Source organism: Oxyura jamaicensis, chromosome 17, assembly GCF_011077185.1.
Source record: "Oxyura jamaicensis isolate SHBP4307 breed ruddy duck chromosome 17, BPBGC_Ojam_1.0, whole genome shotgun sequence".
Taxonomy (NCBI): domain Eukaryota; kingdom Metazoa; phylum Chordata; class Aves; order Anseriformes; family Anatidae; genus Oxyura; species Oxyura jamaicensis.
The window spans coordinates 4,981,306-4,997,475 of NC_048909.1; the positions used below are offsets into that span (position 1 = coordinate 4,981,306).

At 37.1% G+C, this 16,170-nt stretch overlaps 1 protein-coding gene across 3 annotated transcripts in view; it reads right to left on the reverse strand.

Moving 5' to 3' along the window:
* CDK5RAP2 (CDK5 regulatory subunit associated protein 2) overlaps positions 1-16,170 on the reverse strand; it is a 79,459-nt gene that overhangs the window by 53,436 nt on the left and 9,853 nt on the right. For 2 of the 3 annotated variants that reach the window (XM_035342013.1, XM_035342011.1), the window contains exons 7-14: positions 14,658-14,809; positions 12,429-12,591; positions 10,899-10,952; positions 10,348-10,467; positions 9,642-9,734; positions 7,776-7,994; positions 2,291-2,458; positions 1,248-1,418 (exon numbers count right to left, since the gene is read on the reverse strand). In XM_035342013.1, coding sequence (XP_035197904.1) covers positions 1,248-1,418; positions 2,291-2,458; positions 7,776-7,994; positions 9,642-9,734; positions 10,348-10,467; positions 10,899-10,952; positions 12,429-12,591; positions 14,658-14,809 — 1,140 coding nt within the window. Of the gene's footprint in view, positions 1-1,247; positions 1,419-2,290; positions 2,459-7,775; positions 7,995-9,641; positions 9,735-10,347; positions 10,468-10,898; positions 10,953-12,428; positions 12,592-14,657; positions 14,814-16,170 lie in introns of those variants that run through there. The other variant, XM_035342014.1, reaches the window with a different exon arrangement.

Here is a 16,170-nt window from a genome sequence, read left to right on the forward strand (position 1 = left end):
AAGCAGCAACGCGGCTCCTTTGCTCTTAGCTTGCCAAGTAACACCTGTGTCTCAAACCGTGCTTACACCTACCTTGTTTAATAATAGTGTTCGTAACATATTAAACATCTCATCACCAGTGTGTTCAGATTGTGACAGTAGATACAGTACTTCTGTTTCCTTTCTCGTTGGCTTTCTTTATTTGAAATATCCTTGAGAAAATCTCTTCAATGACTGATACATAATTAAAGAAATTAAATAGCTTTCTAGGAGCTACTAGTCTAAATCTTGTTACTTTGCCTGATGCTATAGGAAATCGTAACAGACTATACTGCAAACAACAGAAAAAAAAAAAAAAAAAAAGACAAGAAATGTAACGTATCTCCAAAAGCAGCTTATTTGTCCAGTAATCTGTACACAGTAACAGTAAATGCACTGATAGATCAGCAAGTTATCAAAACTTCCCACCGGCACCTGATCATTTTTATTTATTTATTTTGGCTACAGAAGTAGAAGAGAGAGTACAGAAGTAGAAGAGAAAAAAAAAAAAAAAAGTAACCAACTCTATATTTTGAGTCTTTGAATTCTGACCTCAGATTTCAGGCATGTAAAATTCTTCTCAATTTATGGCACCAAATAAAAAAATGGGCATGTATTATTCATCTTTTTAATATATATATATATTTCTACACTATCTCCATCCATTCTCCTCCTGTTTTAAGGCATTTTTTCTTGTTCTAAACACATCTTTGCTCCTACCCACATCTCTCGTGGTCACTAGCTAAGTGCAATCATTCCCCTTTTCTATCAGAAGTTCACAAACCTTCCTCTACAATGCTCTTCAGGTGCAGATACCCTCTCATTCAGGGAACTACATCTGCCCTAATGGCCACAAAACTCTACATCTTTATGGTAGGTAGGCAAAGTATTTTATGCCCTTTCAGAAAGTATTTAGTGATGCCATATAAATTCATCAGCGTACAATACTACGTACGCTTCTGATGCCAGATAAAACCACCACAATCATATGCTTTTAAAACATTGCAAGTGACCTAAAAATATAACTCTATTATTAATAAAGTCATTGTTATAGTTTTAATATTACATAACATTTTAAGATGGTACTGATCTGAAGGAAAAACTGCCCCTTGCTACATGGATGATTTACAAAGCGTATGAATCTGCAAGTTTGAAGTCAAAGGGAAAATTCTCATTACTTTAAAGTCAAAGTATTTATCTGAAAATGATCACAGTTCCATGAAACTCACCTCCAACTCTCTGACTATCCTGATGATTGACTGTGACTGTACAGCACATTTTTCCTTTACTAAACCCTCATTTTTCAGTTCAAGTTCTTCATTGGCTCTTAGAAGGCTCTTGTTCTTCAGCAGCAGCTCCTGCAATTCTCCATTCTTTTCTTTAATTGTTTCATCAAAGTTCTAACAAAAGAAAACAATGATGTGGTTTTGCAAAATTTATCCTGTTGTTATACTGCAAAATAGTACACAAGCAAACAAGCAAAATTCAGGAAATGTCCAAACATTCTTTACAAATCGCACAAAAGAGGATTGTAATCAATTTGGTATAGCTCAGCATACCAAAACAGAAACCAAAAAAAAAAGACCAAACAAAAGCTTTGGGCAGCTTTCCAATCATTTAAATAATAAAAAATAAAATTAAATTAAAAAAAAAAAAAAAACTGATTACATCTGAAAAGTTAGCAGTGTTTATGCAGTAAATCAAGGAATATACTTTGGTCTCCATGTACACAGCAACCTCAACTATTTGTCTTTGCTTTGCTGGCTGAATACCACCAGTACTTTTCAGGATTATACCTCCAGCTGCAGAATGTTTGAAGCAGGGGTTCTTTAAAGATTCAGATTCCCTTCTCACATGCCTTGTTTTGAACGTGCTCATTTTCATTAAAATAATAAAAAAAAAAAGAGAGGAGAAAATATTTCACTGTCTATGTCTATTCCTCAACTTCTAGTTTCTGCACAACAAACTGTAAATCACAGGCACTTCAGAGCTTTTGAAGTACCCTAACACATCAGTGAAAAGTCTACATAAGTATTAGTAAAGCTTTTTTCTCCCCTTTGTACAAGTGCTTAATAAAACCTTAACAAAAAATCTTTTTAACTCCACAGATCTCCAAAATTAGGTCTGTTCTGCAAATACAGTATTATACGAAGTGAAGGATTACCATCAAAATCAACGGTAATTCCAAATACAAATGGGATTTTGTCATCTTTCCTCATGCAAAATCAAATTATAACTTTTCATTTTTTAATTTCCACTCAAGTCTACCTACCTGAAGCAATAGATCCTTTTGATTGACACTGTCTGTCAGCTGCTTGATAACTAGTTCTTGGCTCTGCAACTTCTGATTGCTTTCACTCAAAAGAATATTGTAATGTTCAGCTGCTTTTTCTTTCTCAGTCATTTCACCGTGTAATTTCTCTAGTTGATTTCTAAGGTCCTACAAAAAATGAAACTGAATAATTAGCAAATCAACTTTAAAAATGTTTAAGATTGACAAGTCACGTTAATAGCTTAACTTTCCATTACTTCAGATTACGCACATCACCAAATAGTCTGGGGAATGTATTTAAGCCAGTGTCTTTCTCTTAGTATCAGTGATTATAAAAAGAAAACTTTTAGATAAGGTGTCAGTATTGCTTTCTAAAAATCCAAACTGTTATTGTTCACAAGCTTTTCGTAAAGACTGACTGGACTCCAAGGCTGTTAGAAATATCATGCTGCCACTGTCAAAACAAACACTAACTTCTGAGTCAGTTTCATCCAGTGCTAGAAATAGGAAAAAAATGGTTTGTCATTTGCTCTTCTCTTTCCTTGCAGCTTCAAGATTAGATAATTAAGACATGGAATCAACACAGCTATCAGTAAACACACACTTATTGTCCATTTTGCTTTGAAGATAGAAATCTCTTTCAATAAGCTGATTCAGTAGCAAGTCCAAAGGACCCTGGTATCTGTTGGGATCAACATGGGCTACTGCGATGTAAAGGCAGTATCTCCTAATTTGCAAGTCACACACTTGACGGTGACCATAATTACAGCTTTCTCATCTATGTTCCTACAGGCGCTCCTGTTTCAATTGAAAAATTGCCATTTGAAAATCTGCCCACCTGGTAAAACCTTTGGTTCCCTTCAGTAACATCAACCAGTTCTTATTCTTTACATATTACTACTAACCGGGAAAATCACTGAATCAATGAAAATACAGATGAAATTATTAGTGTGTTATTAATAGCCAGTTTCCAGTTAGAGAGTGGAAAAGTTCAGGAACACAGAGCAGTAGAAAAGCTAAATAAGGCTCTGATAATGTTCTACCATTTCAGCTTCTCTCCCACTACCACCCTTTGTGTCACTTCCAACTTTTTTGCTGACCTGTTGAAGTTTCAAACTGAAAAATACATAGCTTGTATATACACAGCTTCATTTTCTAAGAACTTTAATTTTCAAGATGATCTAGGACATTTACTGCAAGGACTGTGTGGAAAAAGGGAAGTAGAAGCCTTTTACAAAGGCACTGTTGCTTAAAATTAAACAACTAAAACGTACAGAAGCCTTTGTATTATCTAAACTCCTCAGACCCAAAGACCTGGGTAACACAGCCTACATCTTCAAATAAATGTTTTCCTTTTATTTCCAAAAAGGGCCCATTTGTGAGGTACCATAAGCCCTTTAAATAGTTTGCACATATGGTAGTCACCTATAAACTTTCCATTTACCTCCGCTGGGATTTAAAATTCAATAGTTGTTTCTTATTCTAAGTACAGGAAAATAGTACTAGTGACACTTTAATTGCATTCTCTTTACAAACTGTTTTATGTCCTTTTCTTGACTTAATTACCTTGCTTCATGCAGGTTCACTTCAAATCTTTAACATCACTTTACTACTGCAGTGTTTTATTTCTGTTTATTTTGCACATTAAACACAAATTGTCATTTGCAATGCCTTTTGGTTTACTTGCTTAATCTTAGCTTCATTACCAGGAATCAGCTAAGACATCACTAATAGCTCCCCCAAAAAACTCATCCAGTGTTATTTAGTTTCAAAGAATGGGTAAGCTTATTCCCTCGGTTCTGCAAATCAATAAAGGTATTTTTTTCATGACCACAAGGACTACTTGTTTGCCGAAGAAAAATGAAGAATTGCAAAACCAAGTCCAAGTTTTGTGTATATGTGCAAAGTCTCAAATATGCTTCTATTTCTATCAACTACTAACTAAAACCACAGACTGCAGCACAGAGCAATTCTTTTGGTAGTTGTGTAACATCTCATAACCACTGAGCCTTTTGGCTTCAAGCTATGCAACTCTTCAAGTGGGTCGCATCGCGTACAACACTTGAAGTGGAAGTAAAGGACTAACTGCAGCATTATGATTTTCATGGTGCACTGCAAAATTCACTCGTTTTTATTTTTGCATCATTTTTGTGCTATTGTATCACTACTAGGTAACCGAAATTCAAAGGAACACACGTGATCTGTACTGTAACTTCAATGGCCAATACTCCGTGACTTCTTTTTATGAAAACCCTGAACAGATTTAAGAGAAGATGCAGGCATGCCCAGTTAAAAGCATGCTGTTGCGCTAACAGTACTACACCCCTTATGACCTAGTCTCAGCACACAACGCTTGTCAGGTACAGAGACAAAGCTTCTACCTTTAAAACAGCTCAAATATTATGGCTAGGTTTAGGGAAAGAGCTAGACTGACAACACATGCTACTGCAGAAAACAGAAAAAGAAAAGCCTGCGGGAGACTTGTAGTTCGAGTTCATCTCCACTAATTCTCCCCACATAGTTCCCTTAAATCCTTCCCAAACAAGTCAGAGTCGAGACTGAAAGTTAGTTTCTTTGCATAACGCAGAATTTCGTAACGCACAAAACTATCCATCACCGTAGCAGGTTGCTTGAACTCATTGACCACTCAAACTGTCTGGGAGAAAATCTATTGGTTTCTCTACGTTGAGCTGCAAGGCTAATAGAGTACCTATGGTTCTCAGAGCATAAACCTCGCTATTCCTTCTGCCAGCCTTTTTCCCCAGGAGACTTTCCTATGATTAATGAGAGTTGAACTAAGAAAAATGAACGCGAAGCAATATAATGTCAAAGACTAGAGCAGATGCCTCCCCCTCCTTGTCAGATGGGAAACAGGTTGGTGAATAATTAAGTCATGAGGCTCCCAAACCTCCCTCTCAGGCTGAACTGCAAGTAGGAAGACTAGGTAATAAAGTCTACCTAATGAGTTACTCTGCATTTCCCCCAATCAAGTGATCAACTATGAACAACTAGTAAATATGCTCTAATTGTCTGCATTTAGATCTGGAGAGAGACAACAGCTTCGTGTTTAAATGATCTCAGCTTGAACAAACTCTTTGACGAATAAATACTGAGCTGTTACAGACAGCAACATGGCCAAGGAAAGTAGCATTAAGGGTGTGTTGATGGTTATTGCTCATCGGTTGTGAGAATGGATGCCCAAAGGTTATTTCAGAGAGCTTAAAATGACACTGAACTACTGCCTAACAGCAGCTTCTGGAAAGCACTGACCTGAAAGTTTTTGCTTTTGAAGTTAGCTCCGTAAAAAGGCAGGGCACTTACCCCCCACTTAGGCAGGGAGAGCACTGAAGAACATGTGTTGCTGCAAAAGCCTCCTGCTACTGGGCAGTGGTTTGGTCTGATGTGGATGATCAGGTCACATTTAGCAGTCTTAACTAACTTAGTTTAACCTTCTCCCATCCAAGGACAGTAATGACTAATCACCTCCATACAAACTGGCTTACAACAGGGCAGAAGGCTCTCTAAGGTTTTGTGTGCTCATTTGCCCAGACAGATGTATGCAAAAAAAAATTGAGATTACCCCAACAACAGAATAGGAGAAGTCTTTGAAACCTTCCCTGGGAGTGAGGGAAGAGTTAAGATGGCAGCTCATTACAGATGTCAATGGCAATTTCTACAGTTTAGACACACCTGTGCTAGCTTCATCCTAACAGAGCAGAAACACTGGTAAGTAGGTATCTCAGAGAATAAATAGGATAGGAGTTTTAGGGATGTCTCATAAGAATTTTGCATCAGATGACTGAAGTGGTTTTCTATTTGTCAAAGAGCAAAATATCGCAGCATATTTTTTTACTCCCACATATCTACTACTTAATGGGCAACATTTCACAGGCAGGGCTGCTATATCTGAATGTACTAGCAACTCCGAAATTGAAACAGCCGTTCTGCAAGGAATAGGAAGCAGGTTAGGGATATAATTTTAAAAGACTGCTCATCTTTTGGCAGGAATGCTTTTCCCCAAGGAACTAGTCATTTACATGAAAAACTTGGACATAACGGAGTCAAATAGGCTTCTGTAATACGAGCAACTTTGAATCCCCTGGCAAATCCCTACTCAGTCCTATTTTTCCTGCCTTTCCTATAAAGATTTATATTCTAGCTCCCCTGAAAGATGAAAAAAGGCTCTGAATGGAGAAGACAGTTAAAGATAAAATACTTTAAATCAATAAAATATGTTCTTTGTGGCTGTTTTACTGACAGGAGCTATCTGTTCTTTCTCCCCTTAACCTCAACACCCAGAAGAAATTTCAAAGCACAGCAAAGATAGAGACTGCGTGACGGCAGCCTAACCACAGTTGACAATCAACGAAAACGGTAAGTTAAATAACCGCAGGGGGAAGGTTGGGGAGGAAGGGACCTTATTTGTTTGTAGGTAAAGAGATCCCTCTACTGGTTTTATGTAATATTGCAGTGCGGCAATTTCCATGTCTCCATGCTTTGTTTCGTGAGGTGCTTATTTAATAAATAGAGCAAAACATTAAGTGAAGAAATACAACCTCATTTCATCTTTTATGTTGTTAAATATAGCAATAGGCTAATCCCTAAGTGAAGGGTACCGGCCTGTGCAACTGGGCAGGAGTCTACTCATTATGCAGATGCTACCCTAAGAGAAGCAATGGTAAGACTTCAGAAAAATCCACATGACAAGACGTACAGGTGAGAAGTACATTATGTCAAGCACTCAGCAGAAAGTGCATCCTTTGAAGAAAGGATGAGAACAAGAAACCTCATCCTTCACTTTGTTGAATGAGCTGTGCATGTTAGAAGCAGAAGAGCTCAAGCAGACATTTACACCGAGGTTAAAAAAAAAAGCCCTAAAAAAATGAGGCAAGATTAATAACCATAAATAGCACTTTTTTTTTTTTTACAGCAAATTGTGATTGACTAATCCTGTGCTTTGGGGATTTTACAAGCAAAAACTGATATTAGTATACAGCCTTTACAGCAACCAAGCTATGTTAGCAAAAAGCAAGCTCAAGTTTGGCTTAAGGCAGCTTATTCCTGCATTGTCTTAGAACTTAAAAGTGCACTACTGTAACTCTTTTAAGACAACCTATAGACATGTAACACAGCAAACACAGCAGAAATAAGACATTGTCATGCATGTTCTGACTACCATCAAGAATTAGAAACCAATAGTTAAGATTTACCACTTATAAAGGTTAATCATTTTATCTAGGACTTAGCTAAAGCTACCAAAATGAGATTTGTTTAAAAAAATATTTTTTTCTGTGCAGACTAAGTGCCAAAATTTTCCTCAATCTGCTTGGCCACATTCTTTTGAACACTCACTTCAGACAAATGCATTTGCTTTTTAAGAAAGCTTTCAAGTTAAAAAATTAAAATTTGTTAGAAAAGGACATGCTAGTAACATATAAAAACAATATTTTTAAACTTTATGAAATAAAGGAAAAGTGATAATAACATTAATAGTTTTGTCACTTCTGCTCTTCTGTAGTTGTGCTTCATCCAGCTCTTTCTCCATTTTCTCTCTTTCTAAATTCAAATCATTTAGCTCTTGATCAGTCCTTTTAATCCTCCTTTGTAGTTTACGGTTCTCAGCATCCTTTGTAAGGTTTTCTGAACGCAGCTCTGCTAAGAGGGTCTCTTTTTCTATCAAGAGAGCTTGATAATCCTCAGCACCCTGAAACATAAAAGCAGCATTCAAAGTCTGTAAGGGTAATCTGTAGAACCTGGAAGTCTTCACTTCTGTTGCTTCCGTCACACACAATCCTTCTAGCACACCAAACTGGTAAAAAATGGTAAAAAAGTGAAATGACAATTACCTGAACCAGACAAATGTTACAGTGAAAATTTTCTTGAGTATCTGATGTCAAAAGTGACAATCCAGCATAAGACAGTCTTAGAGATAACTGAGAATTAGATAAAGGTTGATGTGCAAAGGAGTCCATAAGGCAAATGAGACCATATGTTATTTGTTCCCAAAGCTCTCATTAGATGAAGCTTTCTACTTTGGGGTCAATTTGAATCCAAACTAGGTCAAGTAGTTACCAAGTCATAAGCATACTTAGTACATGAAATAGCAAGCGTGATTTCTGTTCTTCCCTATCACAGGCTGTTATAACTGGTCTCCTTGAAGTTCTACTCACAGAAAGCTGCCTTCAACTCAAGTTTGCAGCTAAGTAGCAGAGTAATGAGGAGAAAGGTTTGCATAGTTTGTGAAAGAGCAATATGGATTCTGTAGACAGGAAGAATTAGTTGCATACTTTTTAAACAAAGAACTCCTCTAAAACAATCAAGCTTAAAAATAAAAGGGTTAAAATTAGAGTAATATTTCAAAACACTGGACTTCTGTGGTATTAAGTAGCAAACATAAGCTATAGGTTCACATACAGGCCAAAACGACTTGAAGATGACACAAGATATCTTTTTTACCATACAGCGCACAAATTTGGGCTTAAGTCAAATAAATAGCTTTTGAAGAAATTGAGGTGGTCTGGATACTAAACACTACTATTCCAGTTAGACTGAAATCAAAAAGCTATACAGTCACAAAGCTGCAGCTGAGTATAGCGTGGAAGCACGCATATGGAACCTCTTCCATTCCTGCTAAGGTAAGAGACCAAGTGGGTGAACAATCATAATGAAAGAGTCATTATTGCCATTAATCAGTACTAATTACTGAAAGTTCCAAGTCCACCTTTTACTATACTTCATTTTGAAATGAGTTGGTAAATATTATGCAGTCTATTTTAAAAGCAAACTTCTTTCTCCCATCTTACATATTAAGACCTTTATAATCATAGATTATTATGATAAAGTTCTCTCCTCTGCACACACAAAAGCATTACTAAATCACACTTTCACAACACTCCACTATTTTATAGATAGTGGTTTCATATCTGTTATATGAAGAAATACAAGTCTCTCATACCTAGTTCAATTCTGCTGATTAGGAAGAGCGTGCTGTTACCATACTTTTGAAGAACCACCAAAACATTCTTAAGTCAATAAAGAAAACTCAGTATCATCTCAACTCCACAAGTATGTCTTCATTTCCCCCCCCATTTGCTTTTACACATTTCTCCCTCCCTTCTCAGTTGTTACAGAAGGAAAGATAAGAAATCGGACATTCTTAAGACCCAGTCATTTAAGCAGAAATGTTTTGGGGAAATTTGTTTCAGAAGAAAATTAAGCATTCAAAGAAGTACTTTAAACTACTTTCCATTCCTTTACCTTCAAATGTACAAAGCTGTATCTACTGTACGGTATTATAAAAAAGGGAGCTGCAGGGAAGAAAAAAAAAAAACATTAACTGCTTGCTTCTTACCTTGAATTTTTGCATGTGTGCTTTGTGAGTTGCCTCTCTTGCCTTAGTCAGTGAAGCATTTAGATCTTCAATTTCAGAACCAAGTTCCTCATTCTTTAAGTAAAGTAAAATGAACACTATGTAGAAAGTTATTTCCAAGGGATGGTGATTCAGTAATAGTTATCCCACCATCTCATTATCCTTTTATCCAACTACACAAAACAAATACTTTTAAGAACAAAAACATCAAATACATCATAATAAATCTCACATAAAGAAACTCAGCTTATACAACACTCACTAGCCTACCTATCACTCAAGTTAAACATTTCCCACTCTTCCGTAAAATCCAAATTTCCTCTGACATTGACCTACTATTTTACCTTTCTTTGACAGCTCCACTTTCTCACCAACAAAAAGTACTTCTCTTACCTTTTAAGTGGTGCTCAGAGCTGATAAAAAGCAGTGTGCAACTGAAAACATTTTTCCTCTAAGTTCTTAAGGGACAAAGAATCAGTTAGGTATCTTCCCCACCCCCTCCAGTCAAAGACACAAAACTCTAGGTAACAAACAGAAGTGCCTACAGACATGACAGGAGCAATTTAGGACCTACTAGAAGTTTCCTAAACAGTTACAAGTGAGATCAAACAATCCCTGTGACACACACAACATGCACCCCCGTGCCAGTGACAGTTCAACAAAACCAGCAAGATCGCAGACGTCATACCTCTTTTTCCTTTGCTTTTAATGCAACAGTTAGCCCTTGGATGGTTTTATCCCTTTTCAAACCATTCTTCTTTTCAACAGCAAGCTCGTTTTCTCTCTCTTGCAGCTCTTCTTGAAGAGACTAAATTAGATTATGTCAAAGTTGCATTAACTTTCTACTAGGACATATTGTAACTGCACATTAAGAAGTACATTCTCTCAGAGTTCTTATATCTTATTACTCCAATTACTTGTATTAAATACAGTCCCAAATGCAAGTCATCATCTTAAAGATATGCCTGGAATACAGCTAAAGAAGCCAATTCTCATGTGCTGGCCATGAGTATCAACCATACAGCTTCAGTATTCGATGAGCATGCCTATCAAGTTACTGAAAATTGCTTCAAAAACCAGGGGATCCTTCCTGACACCTCCCTTTGGAAAATAGTTACCAAAGTACCTGCTTTGCTTCTTTCCAAGTCAAGGCCTCTCCGTATCTATGAATGCATAACAGAAGAAATCCCAACATGCATTTTAAGTGGCCAAAAATACAGAAACAAGACTAGGACTTACCTGGATTTTTTTTTCAAAAGAATTTCTCTCATTTTTAAGCTCCATTCTAACGGCCTATAAGAACAAAACAGTTGCTATGGTGAAGTAAATTGACTCTAAACACAAATGCAAACCATTAAGCATTAAAATGGAATAAAACAAACTTTAAAGCTTTAAGGAACAAACTTCATATACACCTCAGAACTGTACAACATTCAACATTTTGGCATGAATATATTTGCATCAGGTGCTTCCTGAAAGTCTGCTGGGGCACAGTATGAAGCACCCTTCAGTGAGACAGGACAATTCAGCTTTACAAGTTAATAAAAATGATTTTTTTTGTTATTTTTATATGACGTATCTATGTCTGCAGGATGCTTTTATCATGGGAGATGTTCATTAGGACTTTCCCTTGGGGAAGTCAGGTTTGGGGTTTGTTTTTCTTTTTTGTTTTTAAAGAGTATTCATATAAAGAAATGGAGCTGTGCAGATGTATTCTGATTTCTCTCATCAGTACTGTACCCCAAAAGGATGATACAGTCTGTCCACCTCCTTTGAAATGATTAAAGATGACACTTCTTTCACCTTCACACAAGTATTTTCGTGAAAGTAGGGTAGGTTTTCCTGACAAATTGATTTAGATGTAATAAAACCCAGACTGCAAGCTTTTAATTCAACTAATCAGACAAGGACAAGCAGTTCATGACTGAACTATTTGTCCTTTTGTCTGTTCTTGACAGAAACAACAAAAAGGTGTTTTGGTACTTGAGAATGGATCATTCACAAAACACAACGGATAAAAATTTCTCAGAAGCCTGACAGCCTCCGTGATTTCTTTCTTTCTTTTACCAGTTTTCCCTTGTTTGCCTTTTTTTTTCATAGGTTGGGGGGAAAAAAAAAATGCTAACAAGCCTTAAGACCTGTTTCTACCTTTCAGCTGCCAGGATATCTGTCTTCCTCTTTAAGAGGAGTGACATAAACCACTAACTCTTGGAATTTCTGTAAGCTAAAAGCTATGCTTTCACTTTATTTCATGAGATTTTTTTAAAACGCTTATTTCCCTTAGCAAAGCTTTTTCTCTAGACCACAACAGTGGGAAAACTCTCTAAAAACAAATTCTCAAGTCACATTCTTAACTTCTATAGTTGTAAATTATAATACAGTTATATATACTATAAGATGTCATCTATCGACAGATCTATTAACATTTAGCTTTTATATACACCCGCCCCATACACGTATACACTTATTTCTATGAAGCAATTGCACAGTATGTGTAATAAAACGCACGTAAAAAGTCTGCAGGAAATGATCTCTCATTGAAAGAACAGTAAGCATGGATAACAAGGATGAATATTGACTGCCAAACCACAATATAAACAATGAATGTTTAGGGGATGGAGAAGAGCAGGATGGAGTAACTGTGGAGAAGGATTTTTTTTTTTTAATGACTTGTTACTCATACACCATCATGCACAAGACCTTTTAGACCTTTAAAATCCTAGACCACATGATATTTACAAGGTATAACTGTTCCATCAGTTTCCTCACCTCTATCTCACTATCTTTTTCATGCCTCAAAGCAATGGTAAGTTCTCTGATTTTTTCTGCTGATAAGTTCCCATCACAAGATCCACTCTGAGACTTTTCCTCTTCAAGGTGTTGAATTATAGCTTCTTTACTTTTCAAAGACAGATTCAGTTGCTCTATAAGTCTAAAATTATAAAATTTTTAATATTAATCTTGCATCATCTGCCACCAACTCTCCAGTCATTGCAGTTAATCTCACAGACAGCTTTCCTAGGTGAAGACTCCAGACAACTCTTGTAAAATTTAGGGGAATTTTTCACAACCCCTTCTTCCTCCAGAGAAGCCAGAAAAGGTCACATCACTTTAAAGCAAGCAACAAACAGGTTTGAGCTATCTGCAAAGCATTCTATTTTATTTTCCTCCAGTACCATTTAAAATGTAAACACTTAAGCTTCAATACTTCAGTTACATTGTCCTTTATGATACACAAAAAGCTTACCAATACGTTCCACTTCCTACCGCACAGAGCTCTGTATCCTCACATGCCATCATGAAGCATCCCTCAAGTACATACTTTCACTTGTATTTGTGGCTAAAGCTGCTTCTAGTTTCACACAAGCCCCCCCAAAAAAATGTGAGGTCATTGATACCACCTTTGGTCAAATACGTATCTCGACACCTCTGGTCTTTCAACAGATAAAACCAATGCTTCAGTTTTCAGACAGATACAGGGTTATACCTGAAAACTTCCTGACATAAGATGCCAGCTGTAGTTCTCATAGTATTTTGTAACCTAGATGGCAAAAGCATCTTTAAATACAATGGGAATTACAGATATGCTACTGCCAGACAAGCTTAAAGAGCTGCACATCAATACGTGGTTCACTTCAAGGAGTCAAATACTATCTTCCTCCATCAGCAATGTTTTTCTGGTCCTGCAAATACTTACACCGATCTATTGGCATGTCATTATAGAAGATCCTGCCAACACTGAATCACCAAAAAAGAGTTCCTTACTCCACACAGCCTTCACTTTAGTGATTCAGGACTGACAATTTCTTTCCACACTTCAAGCACTGTTTTCTCACAAGTTCCAGAGCTGGCAACTAAGGTACATCTAAAAGGGACTGCTTTCATAATGCACTCCTTCACAACTCAAGTCACTCAAGGGAGCAACCACGTTCACGCAGAGGTCTAACAGATTGAAAGGAGGAAGACAGGAAAGATAAAGGGGAAGGGAGGGAGATGGCCTGGCAGCCAGGTTATAATTACTGTGGTGTCACTCAAGGTGCAGTAGCAGAACCTATTAGAACAACTTCATAATTTTATGATACTAGAGAGTTCAGATTTGCAGTTCTCAGTCTGTATGCTTTTACAAAAGCTGTCTGGAAAATACAGCAAACCTTGCTTTGGTCCTACTGTAATATAAAACTGATGAAATGAAAGCCTCAGGCCAACGCAACTTTCCATTACCAGGATAGTCCCATTACGCAGTGACTCAGCGCAGTTAACTGCAGGGTTCAGTCACACGAGGGTAGAAAAGGATGCTCTGAAGTATTGTGAGTCATAACAATCTTCTCATCTCCACCCCAGACTTGCACACTCAAGTTAACCAACATTTACTAGAAAGTTAACCAGACGTATTTCACCCTACATGCATGTGAATATTGAAAGAAAATCAGTTCTCCGAAGTGTTGAGATCTCTCTGTACACATTCTCCCTACCTGGGGTTATTGAACAACTCAAGCACCCTTTCAGCTGCCTACCAAACAAAGCAAAACCAGTGCTTTGCAAATCACAATCAAATCCAAGAAGCTCAGACATCATTTCTCTTTTCCCATTTGATTTTCCAACCTCAACAAATACACCACTGGGACCGAAGAGCATGTAAACACCATGAAAGCAGGAAGCAAACACAACTGGAAGAGTTCATCTCTATTCAGCAACGGCTCAAGCAAGAAGCAGAAGGTAAGTCAAAGTTGCAAAGAAGCTTTAAAGCAGGACATGAGCATGTCACATGCATGCCAATTCTTTTACACTTTCAGACAGCTTTTAAAGATGATTTTGCTATCATGAAGTATGTGAACTGGTTGCTGTGTTCGTTTACTAGCTGATTAGATATCCAGTAACATTCAATCATGCATCTGAGGGTAGAAACAAATCATTAAAACCTTCATCCATGTTGACTCTGCACATTTCAACAGTAAAAAATTTCCACCGGTTAGAAATACCACCGGCAAGAATTCTGACCTGTCTTTGTCAGCTCCTGCAATCATATGAAGATCCTTTGCAGGGGCATTTGGAATTGAAGAAAGTTTCTGCTCAGCAGCCATTCTTAGAGCTTTCTCCTTCTCTGTCATCACAATGGCTTTTTCTGCCTCTTCTTGAGCAGCTTTAAGATCCTGTAATTAAAACAAATAATCCTGTTGTCTACAAGAACAAAACGCTCACAAAATTTTTCATATATTGAAGTTTCTTCTACCAAACGTGTTGGAATGTTTAAATTAACAACTTTTACTAATTATTTCAAGCACTTCGCAAACAGTTTGAACTTTTCATGACTGCATTTTCAAGATTAATCCATTTTCTGTGGTGCGTAAAGAGAAGTTTGTTTCAAAGTAGTAAACCAAATTTCCTAGCCGACAGCAGAACAGAGAACAAAAGTACCTCTGCATTATGACTTCAGATTCAGCTCTTAGAATTTGCTTTAATATCATTTGGCTTTATCCCACTTCCCTCCTGCTATCAGAACTAATAGTTAGACTTCTAATAGTTAGACTTAAATTAAAGAGGTTAAAAAAATTGGTTTTGTTCTCCCTTCATGAATTAATATTCATAGGCTCTCTGTAGCTAATTGGAACTTTTAAAGATAATTTATAATATCTTACAAGAACTGATAAGTATGAACCAGATTTTGTTCTCCTGAACAGCAACAGAAACAGAGGTAACACTTAGATATTCCACTCAGCTTCCCCTAGTGACCCACTGAGATGGGGAACAAACAAAAAAAGCCAACCTGACAAGAACTTCATAAAATGTGTTTCAGATCTTCATTTTTCTGTTGCGAGCTTCCCTGCTGTGCTCACTGAATTTTGCTTTCTATAATCTAAAAGCCTCCATATAGTCTAATGAGTAATTCCCCCTCTCCCCTTCAAGCCTATACTAAAAAGCATTTCTCTCGGGGAAAGGGGATGAAGAACAAGCCCCACTAGAATTCACTACCCCCTCCCTCTCCCGAAGAGCTGTTCTGCCAGTATTCATCTTTCAATTAAAAACTCCAAAGGAAATTCATCTTTGTTAGTGTTACCTGGATCTGTGTAATCATACAGCACTACATAAACAAGTGACTAATACTGCTCTGGACTGCTTACGTTCACCAACAAAATAAAATTAACATCAGAGGTCAACAGTACCTTCAGACTCAGAAAGTACTACAGCATCATGAGATAAGATATTTGCCACTCTACCTGTCAGATGTGGGAAACACCAGTCTGACAGGCTGGTTTTGCTACAGAATACGTAACCTGGGGTCTTTTTTCTTTAACCTATCCAATAGCACAGAGAATGCTTTGAGAAACCTCAATTACACAAAGAAAAGGCAATGGAGATTCCCCCATCCCAGCTCTGAAGGAGCTCCTTGCTTTATGAGCACTGCAAAGTCACCCCAATAGAAAAATACCATCATGACATGCTACCAGTAGCTTCCACGCCCAATTCATTCTTTAGGGACTGGAAAGCAAAAATTGGAACATAAACCCCATCC